General features: G+C 44.3%; 1 protein-coding gene across 1 annotated transcript; it reads right to left on the reverse strand.

Annotated features, from left to right (window-relative positions):
• Positions 1-3,758: 3,758 nt before the first annotated feature.
• LOC133897511 (protein ACCUMULATION AND REPLICATION OF CHLOROPLASTS 3, chloroplastic-like) lies at positions 3,759-6,222 on the reverse strand. Its single transcript, XM_062338271.1, is given in 4 exon segments — positions 3,759-4,253; positions 4,631-4,742; positions 4,744-4,785; positions 4,859-6,222. Coding segments are annotated over 4 exon segments (576 nt in total). The 5' UTR covers positions 5,099-6,222; the 3' UTR covers positions 3,759-4,071.
• Positions 6,223-11,565: the final 5,343 nt, after the last annotated feature.

Consider the following 11,565-nt stretch of genomic DNA (forward strand, 5'->3'; position numbering starts at 1 on the left):
TTTTTAAGATAAACTTTTCTCATGCAAACTTTGAAAAAATATATATAGAGAGAGAAAAAATTTCAAAAATAGAAAGATGAGAGCTGTCGAGATGGTCCGCGTAGACGGTTGCTCGTGCGCATGCGCTGATTAGCAGGGTCCCTTGTAGACCAAGGGGTTGCTCTATTTGCAACCAGATAAACGGCGGGGCACATAATTTCATCCTGCTAAAGCAGTAACTGTAGATGCACCACAATCTGTAGCAAGAGCGTATATTCAGTATGGTGTGAATCCCAAATCAAAACTTACAGTGTTTGGGACAGTTCCAATGTGATCATCTGAAAAAGAAAAACTATCTCGTCGGGCTAAATCACAGCAAATTAATCTGTTGCCACACATCGAGGTTGGGCCATGCTTGTACGTGTCCCCTGATACAGTAATTGGCATCAGTAGATAAACATGATGCCTTGCAGTCCATCTGTTTGGTCAATTCAACGATGGATCCCGGCGACCAACGGCACCGTGGCCCAGCCTGTCTGATACAATATTTGGGTTGTGCTTGGTTGTTCTATAAAAAGTATTTTTAATTTGTTTATAATATATTCTCGTAGAGAATATCATTTAGTTGTCTATATATACAGTTACTCTCTGTATCATATATATAATTATACGATTGAAGTTTGATCCGGTGGATACGTTCGAATCGAGCTTCTCTCAAGTCTAGTCTAATGTATGTATTATATATGTTCTCGTTAGTCTGAGATATAAGATCATTGTATCTACATATATAGACAACCAAATATTTTTATATATTTATTAAATCCATAAGTACATAGTTATTATATCTATCCATATAAATAACTAAACACTCTTTTTTTTTTAAGTCATCGCATCCGTTAAGTCTATTTCTAATCCTCTGGGATATACTTTGTAACTCTACTAAAGCCCTTACGCGTAAGTAAACACACTCGTGTAGACCAGCGCGCTGGAGGGACACGTGGTGGGCAATCGAGGCCTTGCCTCGTCCTGTCGGCATGTCCTCGCGGTGCTGCACCTGGCTGCCCCAGGAGCCGACGGTGTCGGCGTCAATCAGCTCTCATTCCTCCCACCTGGTGCAGGTGATCGATGGTGCCCGCCCGTGGTTGCCGCGCGTGCTGGCGCCGGGGCACCCACCACCACCGCCCAGCCGTTCCAATTGCCGCCGCGCGCACGGCGGTGCGAGAGGGCACAGCCAGTTGTTAGGACGCGCGCTTTTCCACGTACGGGTCTCTCTCCACTTGGACGGCGACCCGCGTCGGGCGGTCGCCGTCGGCTCGGCCCTCTCCTCGCGGTCAGCACTCCACCAGCGAGTGGGACTGCAACTTTTATCTTCGAGGCAGGCAGGATACGGTGGTCAGTGTTGAGTCGGTCGTACGCGGAATGGATGGACCACGAGACCATGCCAAATAGGGCAGCTCTTTCTTTCAAGAGAGCACTCCAATGGCGAGCTGACATTTACCCTGTGCGATTTCAATCCGTGATCTCTTGCATCCGAATGAAATCCTCAAATAGCAATCAGTCGTCCTCAAGAAGCAACAGCACGCCAAACCCCTTACCTGCTCTCTCTCTCTAAAAAGAAGAAGCAAATAGCACGCAAGAAACCTATAGAACCGCTTGAGACGTGTCCAAAGTGTATCTCGGGAAACTCGGCGTGAACCTGACCTTTTGCTCACTCAAGAGTTCGAAACAGCAAGGCAAATGAATGGAATCTGGCAGATGCTGATACCGTCCAGATCAAGAAGGCGAGTACAACTTGAGCTCCCGAGGGTCCACTCCCAGAATAGTTGAATAAATATGTATACTTGTTACCCTTCAAAAATTACCTTGTGTTATCTGCCCAGATTTGCCTGTAGCTGATCACCTGAGCACACTCAACTACTCAAACACCCGAACTTCGAAATCCAGAATTCCCGTCAGGTATAAGCGACTTCCATTCATCGGAAGCAAGCAATACGTTGTCCAGAAGTGAAAAACTCACAATCTTCTATACTACTAAAGAGATCTTTACAATTCCAACAGCATTCATCCAGGCCGGTTCTGATGTCTCGGTGGCCCTGGGCAAACAAAAATTGGAGGCTCCTATAAGAAAAGAATATTTATATTTCAATTGAAAATCAAATATTTGGTACATTTAGAAGTTAACCTCCAAGACTACATTGTTCGGTGACAACGGTAATATATTAAAAAGTAAAAATTATAACATTTGACTACTAAGAACAATATTTTTTAGGGAATATAGTAGCAGCCAAAGTATGAAAGGAGCTCATTGTACAAGAATTAGATAAGGAACAAAAGTACCTAGAACGATTGGAAGATGGACACTTTAACTCTAGGGCATTTCCTAGTTGGAAAATGACATAAAGAATCAAATTATCTTTAGAAAATTATGCAAGGCTATAATTTAGATAATGAAAATAAACAACTAAGAAAAAACTGCCATGAACTCGCAAGTTGCAATAGCAATTAACAATCCCCTTCTTGCTAAGTGGTTTCGGCATTCTCACTCTATAGCTCCATCTTCACTCTCTGAACTCCTGTGACCGATGAAGTACCGAAGATGTGAACCGGTGATCTATTTAAAAGTGAATCAAGCCTCAAGTAAGAAGGGGAAGAAATAGCACATTTTATGCAACGGCTAATTGACAGATTATAGAGTGCCGTTGCAAATCAATGTAATTGAAGTTGGATAGGTTGGGAACCATGAAATCGAAATCTTCTTCTCTATTAATTGTGGTGACATAAGGTGGAGAATGTGAGGCGATTGCTGCAGTGTTTAATTTTGGAAAATAGAGAAGAGGAATTAAGAGGGAATTGAGGCACAGGCGCATGGGCTACCTGTTGTCTCATTTGTTGATTGTGACGACAGTAGCACTCTAGCTACGCAATGGATATTCTCACTTCTGACCTTCTATCGTACCGTGATTTTCATGATAATTTCTGCACCTACTGATTGAGCCATGTGAACAAGTAAATTTGACTAAGGCTGGTTTCAGTTTTTAGATTTTAATCATAATACAGTTTTTACAATCCGAAACAAACAGGGTCTAACATTACATATTATTATTGGAACATAATAGATAGATGATATTGATGGGAACATAAAATAGGGAAAAGGATCTGATTTGGGCCCACATTTGCAATTACTCAACTGCAAATGAGGAGCAAGGTCATGAGAGCTTGTTCATCCATGTACAGACTACAGACCAGCCTAACCAGAGAAGAAAATATCTAGCGGTTATCAATGAAATTAATCAAACACACTTCTGGTATAGGTGCAATTGAGCGGCTGGCTGTTCCCAGCTTGGTACATCACAGTACGAAAAAGGTCTTGTTATGTGCAGAGGTTATTGTTCACACGCAGAAAATAGTGTCCATGCGCTCAAACAGTACCGACTGTACTGTAACGCCGGTTCAACGTATGTTATGGCAGAAGATCAAGACTTGTCATTTAAGTAAGAGATAAATTTAGTAGAAATTGGATTTGATTTGGATTAGGAGACAGAGTTTAATTAGTTTCTAATTCAGTTAGAGATAAATTAGGTAATTTAGGATTTGAAATTGGATTTGAATTGTAATTCCTCCTCTATAAAGGAGTAGCTACGCACCATTGTAATTAAGTAAGAGAAATTAATTTAGTTCTCAATCTCCTTCTCCTATATCTCTCCTAATATCTTAAGTCTTTCTAATCAATAGTTCAATTCCTGGTAGCCGGCTCCGCCTGGCTATACTTCCAACGGGTGTTTACCTAACATACCTTCTCCCATACTTCTAGTGGTATATACAGAAATTACTACAGTCTACAGCTTTGAAAAATTAGGCATCAACACTTCAACAGTGCTTCCAACCGGCACCTATTTACCTCTGTCAAGACTGAATATAGAATGGTTTCGTGTATAATGGGGAGGCTCGTAACAGAGTGCCTTGCAGCATCTGAGATCTGGAAACAAAGTTTTGCCGACAACATCTGGAAAATGTAGTTAGATCCGAACCCTATTTCTCCATGTTAGTTCATCCCAAACTTCAATCCACCTGTACCCAAAATCAATATTAAAGTTAAGTCCCTCTTTTGTTCAAAAGAATATGCAGATCTGCCAACAGACTCTCCCCATGGCGCCATCCATTTTGGAAATGGCCAAAGAAGATACTCCCATCCTTGGCATAAAATCTACCCTCGCCATTAGCCTTCCCTTTCCAGAAATTCGCAAACCAACGGTCACCACTGTGAAAATAGTACCGGCCATAGATAAAAGGGGGAAACTCAGTAAATGACATGGAGCGTCATGAGGTTGCGCTATTCAATCCGATACAAAGATACATGTTCAGAATGTACAGCTTGAATAAGTAAAGGTGCTTGGATATTTCACGGCTGTATATTCATAATCAAGAATTCAAGACAATGGGTTTTAAATAAAAGATGCTGAAATCAATAAATCTGAAGTAATAATTAGCTAAATAATGATCAACATGCATATAAATTAACTGCCAACTGTGAAACCGAATCGCATTTTGCTAGTTCTATTTTCCTTTTCAGTATTTCCATGTACACATGGCTGTATATTATAATCAAGAATTCAAGACAAATGGTTTTTACATAGAACTGCACCATACTGCCATACCTTTCCATGAATGAGGTCATCCCTCCATGTTCCATGGTAGACATTACCATTACTGTGAAAGAGAGTCCCCAAACCGGATCTCTTACCATACCTCCAGAGTCCATCATAAAAGATTAAAAGCTCCCATCAGGCCATCACTAATTAAACGTCCCTGTAACGGCCAACAAGGTAAGATTGTTGGATCTGTCAAACCAGCTGGAAAGAGCATGTAGTTCTGATTTCACCTTTCCTTCAGGGACACCACCTTGGCATCTCCCTCTATAAGTTCCCCCTCCATACCGTATTTCAACTATGCATGCATATATGCATATCATATCTGTACTACTTAAAAAGGTTTTTTTCCGCTCGTCTGACGTTTCACTCCCGGAAATCCAGCTCGCCCGCTCTGCTCCCCGCGTGGGACCGCTTCTCGCGTGCTGCCACTCGCTGGCAGCGCGCGCTCCCGCGTTACTACTGCAAAACATATGTATCGAACTAGTGAGTAAAAAAAAAGGACAGGAGAGGTAAATAGGAAAAGGAGTAGTTGGACTTTATTTCTCTTCTCGCGGCCCACTGTGCTACCTCTTCTTTCCTCTCGCGACCCAAGCCAGCCTGGCCTATCAAGCCAACCAAGCGGGGCCTATGGTGGCCCGATTGTCCCTTCCTCTCTACGGCCCAGGCGAGCTTGCCCATCTCCACCTTCTCCTCCTTTCTCCCCTATGTGGCAAGCCCAGCTGACCCGAGCGCACCAGCCTCCTCTCCCTTCCTCCCCTCGCCCTCTCGTGCGAGCGGCGCCGCCAGCCTCGCCTCGAGGGCATCGATGCCCACTCCGCCGCCTCCTTTTCTCTCACACGAGCCCGATGCCGCGCACGCCGGAGACTCTGCCCGTTTGCAAGCTCGCCGAGCGCCTGGGGTGCCTCATCGTCGCCACTTGACGAGAGTCCGCCGGTCCGGCTCACTGCTACACCAACGCACTGGCATCACTGCTGATCGCCATGGCCGGCCTGAGCTTCTCCATCGCCGCCATCTCTCAAGTTGAATGTCCAGCCGCTCCATCCCCTCCTTTTGCTACCTTGGCCTGAGTCCGATAGTGATGATGCAATGTGCTTGTGACCGGCCGTCAAGCCGTGCCTGTGCTGGTCATGGTTTTGTTCTTGCGTCGCTTGTCCCCAGCCTTCGCGCTGTGGTGCTGCCGCCCGTCTCTGTGCTCGCTGTCTTGCTGTTGAGTTCATACGTGCCATGGACATGGACCTGTGCCGGTCAGTCGCCGTGTTGATGCGTACCGCAGTCGCTGCCGCTGTTGTGATTGGTGCGCGTGTGATCGCCGCCCCTTTCTCCGCCTGCTGCCGCGTTCATATGCCGCCGGCTGGGAGTCAGAGCCGCCGGCATGTCGGCAGGGCGTCTGAGTGCCACCGTGCCTTTGTCTAGTTTGCCCTCGTTAAGGTGCCGTGGTTTACCTTTTCTCTGCCGGCCCTGTCCTGCTGTTGGTTTGATGGCTGCTTCATGCTCTTATAACTTGCTGCTGTCGATTGTGCAAATCATGCTATTGCCCTTTGCCGGTTTGAGATACAAATGATAGCAGTGCATGTGTTGGTTGCTGCTGTGGCTTCGGTTTAATGCTATGGAGGCTTACTGATGTTTGCCCAATGATTACCTTCTATGGCTATTCTGGTTACTGATTTCTATGGGGCTATGGTTGCTGATGCCATTGCCCCTTTGTTATAAGATGAATGCTGGTGATCATCTTGTCGCATAGCAAGTTCATTCAGAGGGCTTTGCTTGGAATCGCCCCTACTCTCGAGCTCAGGCTTCTATTATGCTTTGTTCTCTATTTGCGTGTTGATCATTCTGTTGCAGGGCTAAGATGTTTTCAGAGGACCATATTGCTGGTTGTCCCTATTACTTGATTTCGATGCTAATTGCAGAAAATATATGTGCCATTCTAGCAGGAGCCTTTGTGGTCCACTACAGTGACAGTGGCGGATCTAAGATTTATTAGCTGGGTATTCAAACGCAAAAAAAAAAAAAAAAAAAATGTTCCATGTAAAATAAAAATATTCCATAATAACTTAAGTTAGGATACAAATGATCCAAATAGTACAGATTATAAAATATATAAAGAAAATTACAATTCAACTTTGCGTTTCTTCGTATCTTAGAACCGATTTATGATATCAGTATCCTTGACTTGGACAAAAAATTCACACTCCAAAAAGGTAACCAAACAATCATTCAAATATTGATCACTATTCTATTTCTCAACTTATTTTTCACATAATTCATTGAAGGAAAAACCCTCTCAACACTAACAGTTGCCACAGGAAGAAGTAACACTGATTTAAGAAGCTTGTACATAATATCATAGTTGAGATTCTTCTTTATTTCAACCAGCATAATGGATAATATAAAGGGAACATAGCGAGATCTAAGCATCGAGGCTAAGACAAAAAAAAAAAAAACCAGATTGAGAGACTAGGAGAACGAAAGGGCATTCGGCACTTGTAGCTTTTTAGCCTAGATGAGTAGGTGCTTGACCATGGCAGATTTAACGTCAAGGACTTGGTGGAGCTCATAAGGCTCCAGCAGTCTGGCTCCACGCCTCCGGGCTTCGACCTTCACCGCAGCACCGCTCTAGCATGCAGCCAGTAGAGTAGGCGAGCAGCTCCAGCCTCTAGCTCAGCGCAACGAGAGCAATTGGAGATCAGAGCAACGAGAGAGCCGAGAGCTTCGGTCTCCTTCTACTGGCCGCTGGGTGATGGCTAGCCAGTGGCCACAATGGGCTTTTGCCTTTTGGTCTAGCTGCTAGCTAATCTAGCCCAACTCACTTTGGCCTGGTTGGTAGCTTTTGGCTTAGCTGGTAGTATATGCATGCATGTATAGCTTCTATATACTAGTTTTTTTTTTTGCAAAAAAGTTAGGTATTCAGGTGAATACCCTTGCACCATAGCAGGTCCGCCCCCTGTACAGTGATCATCCTTGCCTGTGTGGCTTTGCTTTTGTGGTGTTGTGCCTTTGTGGCTGGCGAATAACATTGCGTCGTAGAAAATATATGTGCCATCGTGACAGGAGCCTTTATGGTCCACCACAGTGATCACCTCTGCCTGTGTGGCTTTGTGCCTTTGTAGCTAGTGAATAACACCGAGTCGCAGAAAATATATGTGCCATCGCGGCAGGAGCCTTTGTGGCCCACCACAGTGATCACCCAGCATGTGTGGCTCGTTGCCTTTGGAGATGGCCGATTAAGACAAGTCTGAGGTCCGAAGAGGGAGTTAGTGAGTCAAGCACGGCGTTGGAGCTCCTGATCGTGGCCTTGCTGCCGTTTTCAATAGAAGATACGCGTCGTGCTGCATTCCTAGCCCACCTCTTCATAGCTACATATACAATTCTAAGGCTATACGTGGCTGGTGATGATCGGGGATGTATAAATAGTCCCAAAAGCTCATGCTAGATTGTTATCTCGTTCTTTACTATTTTTTATTGCTAATGTTATCACTTTGTTTGATCTTTGTTGCGTGTGACTACAGTCTTATATACTTGAAGATGACATTGATATAACAACCGCCAATGCCTCCTAATCGGAGGTAGTCCGAAGAGACGGATGTAATTAATCGGAGTCGCTTTACAAAGCCCCGGGAACCAAGATGAAGTAATTGGCAGAAGCAATTGCCAGATCATTGAGATAGTTAGATAGCGTGTGCGTTGTGAAGTAACATGTATAATAAGAGAAACTGTATTTTATAAGTAACATGTATAATAAGAAAAACTATACTTTATGAATTCAAAATGAATGAATAAAGTTTACATGTTTTCGATTCTTACATCCTCCCGTTGTTCATATACTCTGTCGTATATTCTGTATACTAATACAGTTATGCATAACATATGAACCAAAGTTTCTCGCGCAACACTTCGGTAGGGACAAAACTTTTTTTTAAAAAAAAAAGCTTCCTAGATGAAACAATGACAGTGGTATGCACATTTGTACATAGGGAAATCATAGGCGAGGCCGGTCTCAGAAAGATGCACAAAAGATACCGAAAGTGAAACAAATAAGGCGAAATGAAACCAAATGTAAAAATGCAATCTTATAATTGTTCCCGAAAATGAACAAGATACATATTTACAGACAGCTATCATATTCTAATGAATCAAATCATCAATCCGATCGAGAACGTGGACCATCAATTAATCATTTCAATTTTCAACTAAAGCGCGTCCAAAGTACACGCTCGGATTATCAAACCCGTCGGGCCTCAAGGACGTACGTCACATGCAGATTCCATCCTGTGAGCAAGCCAACAACTCCATCGCCCCTGGCCCTGGGATAGAGAGACTATTCTGAGACTACTGCCCTGGGACAGGCCACGACGCTTGAGCTGAGGCCTGAGCGCGGCAGACCATGGCCAGAGCGTACCAACTAATGCCTCCCGGTGCAAGGCGCCAACGGCGCCGAGCCAGCGCCAAAGACAAGCCCCGTCCCATCCCATGTGTGATCGATCCATCCATCCATCCATGCGCGCGTGCTGCAAGCCGAGCCTGAAGCTAGCACGGCCCCAGCGCGCCGGCGAAACCGGCGCCGCCTCCACCGTGCCGCGCCTGCTGCTTTTCATTTCACTAGGTTATCATACCAATGCAAATTCAAACAACCAAACCCAAGCTTCTATGATATCATCATATTCTATACAACTAACTCAATATAAATAGGTATTATTCTATACAACTAACTCAAGGACTTGGAACGGCACACAGTACGTGTGACGCAGCACAGATACGGAATTAATTCCCTTTTCCAGGAGCATGCGTATGATGCGTTACTTCGGTCAACCGATGGATGGGATCCGGAGATTCGAATTGGACAATGCAGCAAAGCATGCCGCCATCGCCACCAATAATTTCGAGAGAAAGTAGCAGCAGTACTTCCTTTTGTCCCAGGGCTTTCAACAAAGCATCGGTTGCAGCGCAGAGAGAGGCAGCTAAGAGATCAGAGGCAGTGGACATGCATGTGTGCAGCGCAGCGCGGATCTCTTTACCGGGCCTTTTGCTTATGCATGCAAAGGCTGCGGTGCAGGGGTCAATATTCAAGAAAGTTGGCAGCGGAAACAAACAGACGCTTCATCACAGATCGATCCATGTAGTCTCGATCATGTTTTTGAGACAGGATGGGACGAGATAAATTTATCATGTTTTTAACTGTTTAGACGTAGAGCAGCAGAATGGAGTGATTTAAAAGTAAATAATGTTTTTCAAAAATTTGAAACAGAACTGTTTAAAAAACGGTGGAACATAGTTATCACACTTCGAACGTGATATTGACAGTGAATCCGAAATATTAAAATAGACTCGTTTCATTCCATCCACTAAATAAACATCTACGTATAAATAGAATCATTCAATTATCAAATATATAAATAAAATTATTTTATTACATCTCGCTTTTCAACCAAACATTATGTGAAAGCACTGGTGATTCGTGACATGCATAGACACTCGTGATTCGTGACATGCATCAAAAGATCAATAATTTCGTGCAAGAGTAGTAGTATGTAGTTTGGGCCTATGTCATAGGCCGATAGGTCACGCAGAAATTCCTACGCCCGGCCGTCACCCTGTGTCCATGCAGCAGCAGAAGTGTCGTGTCGGCGTGTCGTTTAACTGTGCGAGAATCCAGGAGCAGTAGAAAACTTCCACAGGAAAGCTGCCGCTGAATCGCTGGTCAGTTTGTGTGTGGTTTTCTGTACAAAGTCTTGTACGACTATATCATATATCTTGAATAAGATGAAACAGGATGTAGAGCTGTATTTTAGAAAAGAAAAATGTTTGATTGGTTGATAAGCGGATGTAGATTGAATTTGAGTTTATGTTTGATAGGTTAAATTTGAGGCTGTATAAGGGAGTTTGCTGTCACTGATGAGTAGGTTCAGCTCCACAACAGCTGCATTCACCAGACCTGCATGAGAGCTACAACTATTTTCGGTGTAGCTTTCATGCTTCACGAGCGGAGCCAAATGCACCAACAGATACAAACGCATGAGACTCGTTCTATCAACCAAACGGTTCTCCTAAAGTTTGATTGAGCGAACGCGAGCCAAGCGGAGCAGCCCAACCAAACAAGCTCTTGATTCACCAAACAAGGCGAAGAAGCGAGCGACGCGTCTGCTTGCATGCGCCTCTGCAGCGGCGCAGCGCCGTGTGACTCGCCGCTGCGGGCGACGACCGGGCAGAGGCTCGGCTTTCCACGCCGGACACGACAGTTTGGGCTCCGGAGGAACAGAAAAACGACGACGACAGACGACAGTCGTGTCAAAGACTTGAGAGAGGACGACCAAGGTAGTATGGCGTTTGGCATCGCAAGACGCACGCACGTACGCGCGCCGGTGTGATTCATCCACTTGTCGTCGACGGCAGGCATGCATGCAGGTTGCCAACAGACACGCAGGTTTTTGTTTCCTAAAAAGAACAGAGAAAAGAAGATAACAGCTCGGCGTATATACGTGCTTCTTAGTTCTTACGAAATGTGCTTCTCTTCCCTCGTACCACTCCATATAAAAGACGTCCTTTTTGACTTTTCATTTTCACTTGCATAACTTTGACCGTCGCTTAATGCAAATCGGCTTTCTCATCTGTTTCTATGTTGTATGTCGTGTTGTTGGTTTTTGTTATCTTTTGTTTCTAGCGTCGTGTATGATGATGGTCGTTCGCGTAGAGACTTCTATGTACATATTTGAGCAGTTGTGTGAATGTTTGTTTGGGACGGCTCTCGGTGCTACGTAGGTAGCTTTTGGAGCTGTGTATTTCTTTTAGCTTGTAGTCTGCGTTTTGTTTTATCGGTGAAAACTGTTTGTAATTTCGTTACTGTATGGTAATGAAATTTAGGGAGACCTGTTCTGGAAAAAAAAATTTAACCGTCGCTTTTTCTTTAAATTTAACTATTCAGAATATTCAGCGTTGGTTA

Source organism: Phragmites australis, chromosome 17, assembly GCF_958298935.1.
Source record: "Phragmites australis chromosome 17, lpPhrAust1.1, whole genome shotgun sequence".
Lineage (NCBI taxonomy): Eukaryota > Viridiplantae > Streptophyta > Magnoliopsida > Poales > Poaceae > Phragmites > Phragmites australis.